This window comes from Neomonachus schauinslandi, chromosome 11, assembly GCF_002201575.2.
Source record: "Neomonachus schauinslandi chromosome 11, ASM220157v2, whole genome shotgun sequence".
In the NCBI taxonomy this organism is placed as follows: Eukaryota; Metazoa; Chordata; class Mammalia; order Carnivora; family Phocidae; genus Neomonachus; species Neomonachus schauinslandi.
In genome coordinates this window covers 85,678,241-85,693,737 of record NC_058413.1, presented here as the reverse complement: position 1 = coordinate 85,693,737, position 15,497 = coordinate 85,678,241, and the positions used below count along the sequence as shown (strand labels likewise).

Below are 15,497 nucleotides of genomic sequence, written 5' to 3'. Positions count from 1 at the left end.
AGTTGTTGTCTTTTTATCTTCTAGTACTTCAGTGTAGATTTTCTAGAACCAAGGACATTTTCCTATATAACCACATCATCAAAATCAGGAAATTATCATTGGTCTGAATCTAATCTGCAGACCCTATTCAAGTTTCGTCTTTTACCCAATAATGCCAGGACCTAATTCAAGATCACGCATTGTATTTAGTCTCTCCTTGTCTTTCATGACCTTGACTTTTTTTTTTTTTAAGATTTTATTTATTTATTTGACAGAGAGAGACACAGCGAGAGAGGGAACAGAAGCAGGGGGAGTGGGAGAGGGAGAAGCAGGCTTCCCGGCTGAGCAGGGAGTCGGATGCGGGGCTCGATCCCAGGACTCTGGGATCATGACCTGAGCCGAGGGCAGATGCTTAATGACTGAGCCACCCAGGTGCCCCAACCTTGACATTTTTAAAGAGTACAAATTACTTTGTGGAAATACCTTGCAATTTGGGTTTGTCTTATGATCCTTTTTTTTTTTTTTTTTTTTAAAGTAGGCTCCATGCCGAACACGGGGTTAAGTTAAACTCATGACCCTGAGATCAAGAGTCAGACTGAGCCAGGCAGGCACCCCTTATGATTCTTTTGATTTATGCATTTTTGAGGAGACTACCACACATGTGTTCTTCTTGCTGCATGATATTAGGAGTTGTAGGATGTCCGTTTGTTCCATTACCCGTGGTAACTTTTTTATCAACTAAGATGGTGTCTGCATTCGCTTATTTCCTTATGGACATTGTCCAGATTTGACAAAAAGAGGATCCAGGCTGATCCTGGATTTTCCCAATTCTACCCCTGGAGTCTGCCATTTCTCCAGGAAGCCCTGGTTTCTTTCAGTGGAGAATGGTATTTGGAAACCAAGTCTGGGCATTATGTGTATTTGGTGTACTAAGAAATACACATACATATACATATACATGTACACATAAATCCATATTTCTATAGCTACATGTGTATATTAGAAGCAGTAGCTCATATTGATGCCTCCAATTCCATTATCCTCAGTATACTTATTTGCTCAGTATCTCCTGTAAATAATCAGTCTTTGGTTTTTTTTTGAGAGAGAGAGAGAGTGCAAGCAAGAGGTGGGGAGGGGCAGAGGCAGAGGGAGAGAGAGAATCCTGAGGACTGGCCTACACATCCAGCACAGAGCCTGATGTGGGGCTTGATCTCACGACCCTGAGATCGACCTGAGCTGAAATCAGGAGTCGGATGCTCAACCAACTGAGCCACCCAGGCTCCCCAGTCAGTCTCTGCTCAACAAGTTTGTTGAGATATAATTCACATTCTATATAATTCACCCATTTTAAAGTACATAGTTTAATGGTTTGTAGTATATTCAGTGAGTTGCACAACCATACACAATTCTTTTAACATACAAACTGTACTAAACATGGATGCAGAAAAAAGTAAGAGTCCTGTACATTTTATTCACCAGAAGTAATCATAGTAAGTCTTTTTGTACATATTAAGATGAATACCACATGTTGGAATAAAGTGATGGTAGAAGTATGGTTTGCTTTAGCCCTGAGACCCCCTTGAAGATAACTAGCTAATGGGGTGCCTGGCTGGCTCAGTCTCTGGAGCATGCAACTCTTGATCTCGGGGTTGTGAGTTTGATCCCCATGTTGGGTGTAGAACTTACTTAAAAAAATAAGAGTAAAAAAGATAATTACAGCCTAGCAAACCCAAAGCATAGGTAGGTGGGCAGGCCAGAAGGTGAGGAGATGGAAACTGGGGAAAACAGAATCTGTCTGTATTGGTTGGGTCGCCCATATTAATTGGTTTGGGTGTCCCAGGGTTCTTACCTATGTCCTCAGGCACTCATTTTGTTTGTCGTTGTTTTTGCTACGTTGAGTGGAGAGAGGGATGTCCTGGTTAGCATGCTTGGAAAGCAGTTTGAGAATTAATTTAGGTTGCTAGTAGTGCTTGCATCCAGTCTGTGTCACACTGCCTGTGGACATCTGTGTTCATGTCACTCAGCTCTGCCCTCTTTTGATGCTTAAACTACCCATCAGTGTGACTTTTCACCTGCTGTTTCAGTTCAGTCTCTCCTTTCTCAAAATGACGTTATATCTTAGGTTACTACTACTCACTGACTCCTGTTTATCTCTAAAAATGTACATAGATGATAGGTAGGTAGGTAGGTAGGTAGGTAGGTAGGTAGATAGATAGGATGATCCAAGTAGGGCGGAGTTGGGTGATGCGTGAAGAAGTAAAACTGCTGGTATTTTGGGGGAAGGAGTTAGTCATCTCTGACATTTCTATGTAGGCTGACTCCTGTACTAAAAGAAGAGAGCTTTGAGAGCCCGTGACTGTTTTTGTTTTGGGTTATTTTTGGGTGGCGATCTGGACAGAGTGTGTGACTGTGATGTGAGGACTGCCAAAGACAGTTCTCATTCTCAGAGGTTTTGGGGTGCCACCTTCAACACCTGCACCTCGGGGTCTGATGATCCATTGCAGGCGTTAGCTACTCATCTTCTGCCTTTGAATTCATGACAGCCCATCAACAGTTCACCCTGTCCCCAGCGTGGGCCCTTGAGCGTTTCTGCTCGTGAGAATTATCCTGGGTCTTTAACTTCAGAGCCCTGTTTACCTCTGAGATATCTGCCAGGGATGGCCACCAAACCTCACAGATATTTGCATTCGGTGGTCAGGTTGATTCTCTTGGCTCCCTCTCATTACAGAAGGCTTTCTTCCCCCACCTGGTTACAGCTTCCAGAGCCCCATAACTGACACGGTCTTCTATCTGCAGCTGGAGAGTACTTTCGCAGTAGGTTTTTAAAAAATATGTGTGAGTGTTGGTGTTGAGGGCTTTCCCAAGTGGGTACATGACCTTTGTTATTTTTAAAAGGAATTTTAGCAACTCTAGAAAAGCTCTAAAACCTGATGGCTGTCATGGCCCTGCTTGGGGGAGATGGTATGAAAGAGACAGAATCATAGGGCATGGGTAGAGGTTGGAGATAGATCGTAAGTGCAGCTTTAAAGGAAATCATAAGTTACTAGGTTTTGTTAAATTGCCATATTCCTTGATCAGTTTCTTAAACAGTGAAAACCATATAACCTTCTGTGTCCAGTGACTTGGGAAATTATGGCCATCATCTTTTATAGCCCAAATGATTAGATTGAAGATTGTTACAAACTTGGGTAAAATTCTAAACTGACACCAAACCATTTTCAGTGTTCTTCTGTAAAACAGAGTAATACTGATCTGCCTAAGTCTGGTTTTTCTTTTCTTCTTTTTTTTTTTCTTAGAAGCTTCTGATGAATGTAGCAAATGTCAAAAAGTAGCAATGAAATGACAGACCTGATGTTGGGATTGAAATGTGTTCCTCTTTAGTTTGCTTGTTTAAAAAGCTTCTTTTCTTTCTTTTTTTTTTTTTTTAAGATTTTATTTATTTATTTGAGAGAGCGAGCACACAACTGGAGGGGAGGGGCAGAGGGAGAAGCAGGTTCCCTGCTGAGCAGGGAGCCCGATGTGGGGCTTGATCCCGGTATCCTGGGATCATGACCTCAGCCGAAGGCAGACGCTTAACCGGCTGAGCCGCCCACCCAGCCCCAAAAAGCTTATTTTCAATAGAAGAAAGATAGGGGAAGCAAAAATAATCATTTCCAGTTTCTGCACCATGATCAACATTTTGGTGTGTATATAAGACTTTTTTCTTTGGACACATATGGAAGTATGTGTGCTTTTAAATGAATTTTTTTTCCCCCTAAATGGGGTCATACTACGTTTTCTCTCCTGTTTTTTGTTTTTTTTTTTTTTTTTTTTTTTCAGTTGACATTTGAACATCTATTATGTGCTACTCTTAGGGAGTTATATATCTTTGAATAAAAGACAAACTTGACCTTAAGGAGTTAACCAGGATGAAGGAGGAGGGGTAGGGATATGGGGTGTGTTTCTTGCTCTATTTGTTTACTGATTTTTATTTTTATTTTTAAGTAGGCTCCATGCCCAGTGTGGAGACCAACACAGGGCTTGAACTCGTGACCCTGAGATTGAGACCTGAGCTAAGATCAAGAGTTGGATTCTTAACCGACTGAGCCACTCAGGCGCCCCATTTGTTTAATGATTTTTAAAATTATTTAATCACTATGGAAGTTTTTCCATGTTAAATATAGACACAAACCATATTTCCTGTGATCTTTTGGTATTCCATTGTATATAGCTAACATCATTTAACTAATTCCCTATTGATGGGCATTTAGGTTGGTTCCAATTTTTGATATTAACACTGCAATAAATATCTTTGTTTACTGAATTATTTCCTTAGGGTATGTTGTTAGAATTGCAGTTGACAACTCAGAGTATTCTTTCGTTTTTTTATTTTTACATTTTAGTTTCTTGTCAAATTCAGGGGTGTTAATTCTCTTCTGGTTTTCAGAGGTCAGACAGATTGATTCAGCCATGGAATAGCTAAGGATTGGTGTAGCATGGAGTTAATTATTAAATCAGTGGCATTTTAAAAGTTTTGATTTTAAATTTAATTCTGAAATACAGTATTTGAAGCATACTGAGAAGATAACACAATATGATGGTCACTAAGTACTCATCATCCCGATTTAAGTTCTTCAACATTTTGCCAGGTTTGCTTCATCTCCATGTTATTCTTTCATAAAGGTATTAAATGTGCCAAAGCCCCATCCTTCCTTCCCTTTTCCTCCTTTCTTCCCTCCCTTGCTCTCAAGGTAACCACTGCCCTCTTGTTGGCATGTTATTCTCATGCATGTGTTTTGTTTTTTGGGGGGAAAGAACCCAAGTTCCAGTAGCTTCTTTATTTTTTACTAATTTTTAAATTTTAATTCCAGCATAGTTAACATAATACTGTATTAGTGATTCAACAATTCTATACATTACTCAACACTCATCATGATAACTGTACTCTTTAATCCCCATCACCTGTTTCCCCCACCCACCGCCACCTTCCTTCTGTCTCATGCATGTTTTTACTTCTGCTATATACATATGTATCTGTAGACCATTTTTCTGTTTGCAGGCTTACATGAATGGTATCATTCTGTGCTTGACCTTTTACAACTTACTTTTACTTTACATCATTTGGGTGTGTCTAAGGTGTGATATAAGTAGATTTCATTCATTTTTAACCTGATATATAGTATTCCATTGTATTTTTTAAAAACTCAGTTTATTGTTTCTATAGGACTATATATCTAGTAATAAAATGGCTGTTCTAAAATTTTTTCCAGTGTTGCAATTGTACATATAAAATTGAGGTTTTACAAATTACAGATTTCTGTATGATAACGATAGTTGTATATATAGTTTGTGTGAGGCTGCTCAGCTCAAGACTTCAGCAACATTAGCATCATAATTAGAGCTAGCGCACTTACATGCTGTGCGCTGCTTACTGTACATCAGGTTCTTCTCTAAGCTTTTTGTGTGTTCCATATATCATATCATTTCATCCTCACAACAAGATAAAGAAATTGAGGCACAGAAAGGTTAAGTTGCCTAAGACCACTCTGCTAGTAACGACGGTGCTGAAATTGAACCCCTGCATTTAACCCTGTGCACACTGCCTTCTAATATACTCTTGTTGCTTTTTGTCATAGATTAAATATAAGAATTGCCTAGTCAGTACAGGATAATCACATTAAAACAATGTTAGTTGGTGGTTGGATGTCATAGTTTATGTGATTTCTAACTTGTTGAGTATCATGATTGTTTCTCCTAATAGAGGCAAATCTTCATTTACCCATGGGGATTTGGGGTTTTTTAAGCATTGATTGTGTCTAGTTGATTGAAAAAGTTTACATGTTCTACCACCTTAGAGCCTTCAGGACGTCAAGGCAACACCGTGTCTAACTTACTACTTTGTGTTCCTGCGTTAGTGTCAAATGGAGCTATTTGGCCCCCAGATTCCCTTGTGCTAATAATGGTGTGAAATGTCATTACCCTGTGTAAGGCTGTTTTGATGTGGGGAGGCTGTGTTTACTGCTGTGGCTTGTAATGTCAGAGCACATCTTCTCTCTTAAAGTAGATCAAGGACTCCTTTCGCTTGCCACTCGGGTCATGGAATGATTGACTTCTGTAGTGCGAGTCTGAGGCCTGAGGTGAGCGGTCCTGGTGGACCAGGCTGCCATGACGAACCTGGGCAGTGGGTCTGCATAGACTTTCCACTAGTTCAAAGCCCTGAGACCTTTCTCAGGCCAGATTACTTTCCTATTACACTTCCTCTTTAAAAAAAAAAAAAAAGAAAAGAAAACCTCAGTGGTTAGCCTGCCTGCCTCCTTTCTCCTGCCCCTCTTACTGTATCTCTTCCTGAGCTAAGCACACACCTTTCCCCCTCTCTTTGTTTTCCTCCACTGAGACCCTGTGTGGAGCATATTGGTGATGCATCAGAATCTCCTGGAATGTTTGTTCAGTGAAAATTACTGAGTCCCACGTTAGATCTACTGAATCAGAATCTCTGGGTGATGATCCAGTGATATATGAATATTTTTTTTAAAGTAAGTTCTGTGTGCAACATGGGCCTTGAACTCATGACCCTGAAATCAAGACTTATCACATGCTTTACTGATGGAGCCAGCCAGGCGCCCCTGTGATAGATTAATTTTTAGCTTTTTCTTATGGAAGTTATGAACATGTCCAAACACAGAAAAATAATACTGTTAACCTTTATGTACCGGTGGTCCAGCTATGTAACCATCATCAGTTTGTGAGCCACTCTCCCATTGTCTGTGGCCCCCTCCCACCTACCCTTGATTGTTTGGAAACATAGCACAGATAGTATTTTTTTTTCCTATAAATACTTCAGTGTATATTTCTAAAAGATCACATTCTGTCTTTTGAGCAGCTATGTGTATTTTCCTCCCAGCTTTATAAATTTTTTTTAAAGATTTTATTTATGTGTGTGAGAGAGAGAGCACACAAGCAGAGGGAACAGCAGAAGGAGAGGGAGAAGCACGCCCCCTGCTGAGCAGGGAGCCCGATGTGGGGCTAGATCCCAGGGTCCTGGGATCATGACCTGAGCCAAAGGCAGACACTTAACTGACTGAGCAACCCAGGTGCCCCCCAGTTTCATATTTTTGAAAAATTTTAGACCTATAGAAAAAAAAAACAGTGAATACCTTTATACTCTTTATGGAGATTTTCCGATTTGCCTTATATGTCTCACTCTGTGTGTGTGTTTGTGTGTGCGCACGCACATGCATGCACATCTTATATACTTTTGTTGTTGTTGTTACACCCTTTGAAAGTAAGTTGGGACATAATGACAGTTCACTTCTAAATATCCAGCTTATTTCTTCTAAGAGCAGGGATGCTGTCCTATATAACTACAAATATAATAATCATACTTTGGACATTTTCTCTCTAAATTACCAAATAACGTCCTTTATAGTTTTCTTAATTAAAAAGGATGAAACATTACATTTGACCTACAACAGTTCCCTAATTCCTTCTTTTTAAAAAAATCTTTTATGACTTGGTATTTTTTCAGGTTAGGCCATTTGTTTAAGTGTATCTCTGAATTTGAATTTGTCTTATTGTTTTACCACGATTAGAATCAAATGACATATTTTTGGCAGAAAGACTGTGTAGTGATATTTTCTTCTTAGCACATCACATATGTCAGCTTGTCATTGTCAGTGACAGACCTCATGTTAGGCTGGTCACCTGGTTGAAGTAGCATCTGCCAGTGTTTTCCATTGCAGAGGCACCCATTCCCTTCATCGAGGAGTCTTTACCTGATTCACTTATTACAGTGCTTTATTATAGTTCACTTATTACAATGCTTTTGTCTTAGAGCTACGTAGCTTTAGGGACACAAAGGGCCAAAGTAAGATTCATCCGTACTTTTGAAGAACACCCTTAGTTTCTTGGCATTTTGTTATTAGAACATGAGCTGCGGAGCCAGGGTGGTGCAGTTGGTTAAGCATCCAACTCTTGGTTTCGACTCAGGTCATAATCTCGGTTGTGAGATGGGGGCTCTGCTGAGCGCAGAGTCTCCTTGAGATTCTCCCTCCCTCTACCTCTGCCCTTCCCCCATCCTCTCTAAAATAAATAAACAAATCTTGGGGAAAAAAAAACTGATGTGGGCAGAAATAGGGAAGTAAGAGGCTAGGAATATGAACACACGTGAACTCAGAGGAATATCTGTGTGTGTCTGAGGTCACGGAATGGTGTGGGAGGGTCCTGTTCCTGTTCTACTCATCATGTGTTGCGATAGCCCTGCAACTGGACCGTAAGAGATTAGAGTCTGGGAAGAGTGACGAAAGCCCCAAGCATCACGACTGTAACGGAATGTTGAGCTCTTGTGCTACTTGCCTGGGCCTGTAACGTCCAGTTGACCTTTGAAGGTGAGAGAGGCCTGTCAGCTTATATATATATTTGAGATTGCCCCTGTTTATACCTGACTACATAACTCTCATAATCTTCAGTGAGGAGGGTCCTTACTGTCCTGAATCATGATCAGATTTGCTCATAACAAAGCTTTCTCTTTTCCAGTGGGTGAATTTGTAAGTGATGTTCTACTAGTTCCAGAAAAGTGCCAGTTTTTCCACAAAGAGCGGATGGAGGTGTGCGAGAATCATCAGCATTGGCACACTGTAGTCAGAGAGGTAAACGAATGGATCATGTGTTGTTTTTCCTGTTAAGAGAGGAAGTAGCATTTTCTTCTAGACCTCATGATTTCAAATTGATTTTATTTTCCTTTTATCTTTTCAAAGTTTACGATTACTTGTATCTTCTAAATTAAAAATATTTGGGAGGATGTTTTTATAGGGAAATACAGTGTTGACGATCCAGCCCCTCGAGTTAAGGATGTTGAAAAGCAAGGATGCTGTCTGCGGGGTTCCCAAGGAGGCCATCCCAACCCTAGGGCCTTAGAGTAGAAATAGCCAATAATAGAAAATCGATGTCTCAACATACATACTGATAGGATTAGATGCCATTTCATTCTTGTGGGAGGAGAAATAGCCTTTTTTATACTTGCCTTCTATAGTTAAGTGGGATCTCTAGTCAGTTTCTTTTGTCAAATTCTGACACCATGCCCTCGCAGCGAGGAATGTAAATTATCGCTGACCACCTTTAGTCAGCATTGATAATTACTAGAAGAATTCCCTTTTCCTTAATTTCTAACTTTGGGCCCTCATTGTTTCTGGCCCAGATGATGTTTCCCCATCGCGAGTTAAGCAAAATGTGTAAATCTTCTTAAAGTAATAGCATCACAGCTTGTTGACAAAAAATTTGTGTCCATGAGAGAAAGCATTACATAGTGATTTGATAGGCATTTCTTTTGGATAAAGCTAATGATCGGGGACTACTTGACCAAATGTGTTAATGTTCTGATGTGGACCTCTGGGTTTCTTTTAGGCCTGTCTGACTCAGGGAATGACCTTATATCGCTACGGCATGCTGCTGCCCTGTGGGGTAGACCAGTTTCACGGCACTGAGTATGTGTGCTGCCCTCAGACAAAGATTATTGAATCTACTGTGTCGAAGGAAGAGGAGGAAGAGGAGGAGGAAGAAGAGGAGGAGGATGAAGAGGAAGACTATGATATTTACAAAAGGTAAACTCTTGTCCTGCACCTGTGAAATGGTTTTGCTGGTGGCACTGGGCTGCCGGTCCCTCCCTCTGGGTAAAGTGGGCATGCCCTTGTTTGTGCTGGAGTTGAGCCAGCTGGCATTCATTCTGGCCACAGGACTTTCTACAGGTAAATGCAGTCCCTGCCCACTAACTCCGCCCTTTTGCTGGTGTAGCTGGGCTGAGGGCTGTCGTGGCACAGTGAACTGTGAGTTGAGCTTATTTCCTGTCTCTGTTTTTGTGTTTCACAATAGGGAAGAGAACCATTGTTGTGCTGTGCACATAAGAGTCGGTATTAACCTTCCTTTTCTGTTGTGACCTTCAGTGAATTTCCTACCGAAGCAGATTTGGAGGACTTCACAGAAGCAGCTGTGGATGAGGACGATGAGGATGAGGAGGAAGGGGAGGAGGTGGTGGAAGACCGTGATTACTATTACGACACCTTTAAAGGAGATGAGTACAATGAGGAGAACCCAACTGAACCCAGCCGCGAGGGGACGATTTCAGAAAAGGAAATTACTCACGACGTTAAAGGTAACCTGACGTAAAGCCATGACGTTAAAATCCATTTGGTAATACTTGCTTACGATTTTGGACTGCATCCATCGCAAGTAAGTCACAGAAGGAGAGGTGGCGCTCCTGGGCACTGATGTGAAGCCAGCTCTCCAGCACGCTGGTGGTGCCTAATGTTAATGCTGGGGGGCCAGGCCGCTGCAGCGGCTGGAGTGGACACACTCAGGGAGGGACCCAGAATTGAATCAGAAACTCTCATTTGCATTGTAAGGACCTAACTAGAGAAGAAGGACCAGTCCAGAGACTCAGGGAGATAATGTGGTTTTCGCTTGGGCAGGATCCTTCCACATGCAGCCTGAAATGTTCTCTCCCCGAGGGGAGGCCCCCTCCTCAGTACTTCTAAAGCCCTGACCTTCTAGAATGGAGGTGACTTGGTTCTTTTCCGGAGCATGTTCCCATCTGTAGGCTGCCGGGTTTGTCCACTAGAAGATGTCTGTGCCTGGGAGGGTGGAGTTTAATGACCTACCGGCAAAGGATTTTCATCTTGCCAATTCCCAAAAAAGAGGGAAAAAAGGTTGTGACCATTCTAGAGCGACTGGCACGCAGCCTCCTGCTGACTGTATGTTTGAAGCCAGTTAAGCTCTGAAGAATTATTTAGGACTTAGTGTGGGGAGAATACTTAACAAGTCTAGAAGCTTTTGATGGACCTAGGAGAACGTAAAAGTGCCCACGCATGCTTCCCGGGTGCCGGAGTAGCTTTTCCTGTGGTCATCACCACCAAAGCAGCCTTTTCACCTGCACTGGGCTCCTTTGGCCCTTGACACCAGCACGTGGGACAAGTCAGGCAGACGTCTCCACTGGCCAGATCAGAAACGTGAGGCTCACGGAGCTGTGAGACGCAGAGCTCCTCCCCGTCAGTCTAGCCTCCAGACTTTGTGAGAAGCGCTATTTTCGGTTCCTGCGGCCTTCACCGCATCAGAGCGGGCGAACGACTGTGTCCTCCCGGACGGCGGGCTGGAGGTGGTGCGTGCGCTGGCCGGGGCAGCGCCGTTCCGCCGGGCTCGAGTGCGCGCGGGCGCGGGCGCGCCCTCCTCCCGCCGCTCGCGGCCTGTAGCAGTTGTGAAGCACGTGAAGCTGCTGCCTCTGCCCTGCTGACATTCTGACCGTTTCCACACAGCTGTCTGCTCCCAGGAGGCCATGACGGGGCCCTGCCGGGCCGTGATGCCTCGTTGGTACTTCGACCTCTCCAAGGCAGAGTGCGTGCGCTTTATATATGGCGGCTGCGGAGGCAACAGGAACAATTTTGAGTCTGAGGATTATTGTATGGCTGTGTGTAAAGCGATGAGTAAGTCCCGGCGCGTGGGCTCCGCGCAGCGGCCCTGTCCTGTCCGGCGTCCTGTCCGGCGTCCTGTCCGGCGTCCTGTCTCTCTCCCGGCCGTCCTCGTGACCGCATCTGTGTAGTGCTCCCTGCCGACGCAGGGGCTTGCTGTCCGGCGTTTCTCCCCTCCTCTTTGTGCTTTCTAGATCTAGGCTTTGCTTTCCTGTTGGCAGTCGCGAGCCCAGTTCTGTATGTCCCATGCTCACCGTGGGTCTGGTGGCGGTGGCGGTGGCGGTTGGTGGTGTGTCCCCTCCCCGGCACAGCGGGGGAGCCCAGGGGCTTGGTCTTTCGCACCCCGCCTCGTCGTCTGTGGGCTCCCTGAGCGCTTCTGTGTTGGTTGGGACGGCAGCCTTGCCCTTGGCCGTGTGCGGTGGAAAGGTGCAGAGCGGTGAGCACAGCGGCCATGAGTTCTGCCCATTCTCATCTCTGGGCTTTTTCCTCTCGTTCTCGTCTTTGAGCTGCCCTGTTGCCCACCCCCATGGTGCTAAGGGGGACGACACTTCTTCCAAGAAGTGACCCTAGGAACCCTTTCTCTGAGAGTGCAGAATACCGCAGTGTCTTGCTTTAGGCACTCTAGGGAGCGGGCTGAGCAGCTGCGGGGTAGTAACTGTTTCTCCAGCGTTCTGGCCGCGTGGCCTCACGTGGAGCTTCAGGAAGTGAAAGAATTCTAGTTCGTATGTCCTTTGGTCACAGAGGAAATTCAGCGGTTCAGCTGAGTTGGGTTCACTTAGCCACGGGTAGGAGAACGTTTGCTTTTCTCTGTGGTTACTCCCTTCCCTTTTTAAGGCCCCCATTCTCTTACCTTGCTGTGCTAGCCCATGCGTTTGGAAAATCCTCACTCAGGCGAGGCCCTCACTTCTTGGTTCTGATTCTGGAACTCGTTAGAATAAGGAGTTGCTGGCCGTCCTCGGTTTTTGCTCCTAAGCTTCTGATGGCTTTTCATTCGAATACCTTCACGATCCTCTCTCCTCCCCCCACCAAAAGATGTTTTAAATCTTGATATGATACGGTCTGCTTTTAGCACCTCCACTCCAGCCGCTGCTCTGTGGAAAAGCCGTGTTTAGTAGGAATAATTGAAAGTGTGGGAACAGTATGAGTCCTTAGGGAACTTTGGTGGCAGAAACTTTTTTTTATTCAGGAAAGATATAGAGACAGAAATTATTGGGATATTTCCTGCTTTGTAAAATTACTTAAACTAAGGTGCAACAACACATGATTTGGGGGTGAAGCCTGAGGAATCAGGGGTCATTAAGGATCTCCTTGAATACGGAGAGGGAGTTGTTCCCCAAAGGATCACATAGGTAGTGCTGTAAGCTGTGACGGAATGGCTTGCTCTTCAGAGCATTAATGGTTCTGCAGTCTGCAAACTTGTAGTTTCCCAGTGCTTATGGTAGGGAAGATTTGCCGCAGAGAAGCATGGTGTTCATGTACTTGTGGGTCCCCAGCTTGAGTGCTTTAAGAGCCTAGAAGCATCACTGTGCCACTGGTTCAGTTTGTGCCCCTCCTTGAAGGGGGTCAGAGGCGGGCAAATGTGCTGGTTTCTTGAGCTGGTTGTTTTCACATGGACAGAAGGATGTGGTTCTAGGTCTGGGTCCCATCGTATTTTCAGAAGCAGCGCTCTGGGGCCAATAGGCCTTTACCTTTTGTTCCCAGGAAGTGGAGGCAGCTTGTGTTTTGTATTATCTTTATCCAGCCCAGGGATAGGAACCAAAGACTGTCTCCAGCACATAAGCCTTTAAGCTGCAGACGTGCTGCTGATGGCCGCGGGCTTATTGGCACCGATGGACTTCACGGCTTTGAAATTCTCCCAGCTGAACTTTGGAGTATCATGGGGAATGTGGTTTGTGAAGCTGTATATTCTAATTTAGTTAATCTGAAAATTGGCTGTGGTGATCCTATTTAAACTTAGGTAGGAGCCAAATATTCTTGACAAGATTTTAGTTGCAGCTTTTAGGTTTAAAGCTAAGGAAAAGATGCTTTGGCGGAAGAACTTTAGAGTGGCTGACTAATTTGTAGTTACATTTGTCAGTTATACAGTTATTTTAGTGTTGTGTTACAGCTACACAGTTCTGAAAATTAGGTGACTTTATTTCTGAATTGAAATTTATTGGGTTTTGGTATTGGCTCTCCACTTAGCTCTAATATCATACAGCAAGTTGTACAAGCAAGTTTTATGTCCTTCCTCCCTGGCTTGGGAAATTGGGAGTGAACTGGGCTAATCAGTTTTTCATAGGCATTTCTTAAGGGGTCAGGTAGGTAAACTTGTCATCTCAAACCTTTCTTTTATGAGGTTAAGCTCCCTGGTGCAGCTATTCACTTGCTTGGGGCCAGTAAGCCCTTAATGCTTGACTAGCAGGGAGGAGTGTGTTTTCTAATGGGTTTGCTCTCTGGGCGATGGCCTGGTAAGGCCAGTGAGTGCCATGGGTTGAAACGCCGAAAGTATCTTCACACTCTGTGGTACGTCCTTGTCAAATACAGCAACTTAGTGTTGTCCCTCTTATCCCTGGTCTTGGGGGTGGGGCTAAGACTTCTTCAGTCATATTGACAACTAAAAAATTAGAGCTAAGCAGCTTGGACTTTCTCTACGCAGTCTCTGTGCAAAGACCATTCAGCCCTAAAGTTCCTTTCAAAATGGAGAATTGGGGGAGGTGCCTTTGCAGGTCTGATATCTGCCCTTGTCCCTGGCTATAGAAGAGATCAGTGACAGCAATAAATAATTAGATTTTACTTTTTAGGATTTCAGGAACTGAGGGAAGGTATAGAGGATTTCTTTTTCTTTCCCTGAAGTCCTAAGTAGGAGCCAAAGATACCAGGGGGCAGGGACTGGCCTGGTGGCCGAATGTCACGTAAGGAAGATGGAGCACTGTGATCTGACCAGGTGGAGTCTTGGCAGACAGGAGCACCTTGTCCTGGGAGCACGGTGCGAGGCAAACTAGTGCGTCCCACAGGTCCTCAGCTTGGTCTTCTTCCTAGGGCTCAGTGAGCTTTCCGTGTTGGGCCTGACCCCCAGAGGGAACCCCTCTTGTTATTTCATTTCAGTTCCCCCAACTCCTCTGCCCACCAATGATGTCGATGTGTATTTTGAGACCTCTGCAGATGATAATGAGCACGCTCGTTTCCAGAAGGCTAAGGAGCAGCTGGAAATACGGCACCGCAACCGGATGGACAGGGTAAACTTGGTGCTTCCTTATGCTCCTGGTGTTTGGCGTTGGGTAATAGCGTTTTTAAAGCTGAAGAAAAGGGACACCGCCCCCCCTCGCCAGATTGTCATGCTGTGTTAGGATAGGTGAGGTGTGAGAGTTTAGCAGGGTTGTATTCTGGGCGAGCCTAGCTCCCCCCCGCCCCCCCGCCCCCGGATAATATAACTCTCTGAGTGCTTACTGTGTTCAGACTCTGCAGAGCACTTCCTATAACTGTTATGTCCTTGTTATTTTTCTTTGCTATTAACTAGCTTTTAAAATTTTTTTATATTGAGGGAAACTTTATGTAACTGTTGTAAACAGAAAGCTAGTATCTTTTGCCAATAGAACAGGTCAGGTAACTGTAAAAATAGATGAAAGCAAACCTGTATTAACATATTTTAGCTAGATACTGTTGCCTGCTGAAGCTTCTGAGTCTTGGGATGCTGGTGTTTTTTTTTTTTTTTTTCCCCCCGAGATTTATTTATTTGACAGAGCAAGAGAGGTAGAGCAGCAGAGGGAGAGGGAGAACCAGGCTCCCCGCTGAGCAAGGAGCCTGACTCCCAGGACCCTGAGATCATGACCTGAGCCGAAGGCAGATGCTTACTTAACCAACTGAGCCACCCACGCGCCCCTCAGGATGCTTTCTTAAAAGAGTTATAAGGCATAGAGCAACATTGAGCACCGTAGTGCAGCTTTCTCTTAGAGTTACTTAGGAAGATTGAAAGAAAATTGAAAAGAATTTCTTGTTAGGTCTGAATACCACCTAAAATCTCACACATCACCTGTGCTGGGCTTATACTTCAGGGAATGTTTATTGTTCTCTTTTATCCACAACAGTTCTGAGAAATAGGTATGG

The 15,497-nt window shown here is 44.1% G+C and overlaps 1 protein-coding gene across 2 annotated transcripts in view; it reads left to right on the top strand.

The window, feature by feature from the left end:
• Positions 1 to 15,497, top strand: part of APLP2 (amyloid beta precursor like protein 2) — an 86,088-nt gene that overhangs the window by 53,053 nt on the left and 17,538 nt on the right. For both annotated transcript variants that reach the window (XM_044919450.1, XM_021696505.2), the window contains exons 4-8: positions 8,491 to 8,603; positions 9,358 to 9,554; positions 9,894 to 10,102; positions 11,259 to 11,426; positions 14,499 to 14,629. In XM_044919450.1, the coding sequence (XP_044775385.1) occupies positions 8,491 to 8,603; positions 9,358 to 9,554; positions 9,894 to 10,102; positions 11,259 to 11,426; positions 14,499 to 14,629 (818 nt within the window). The remainder of the gene's footprint in view (positions 1 to 8,490; positions 8,604 to 9,357; positions 9,555 to 9,893; positions 10,103 to 11,258; positions 11,427 to 14,498; positions 14,630 to 15,497) is intronic.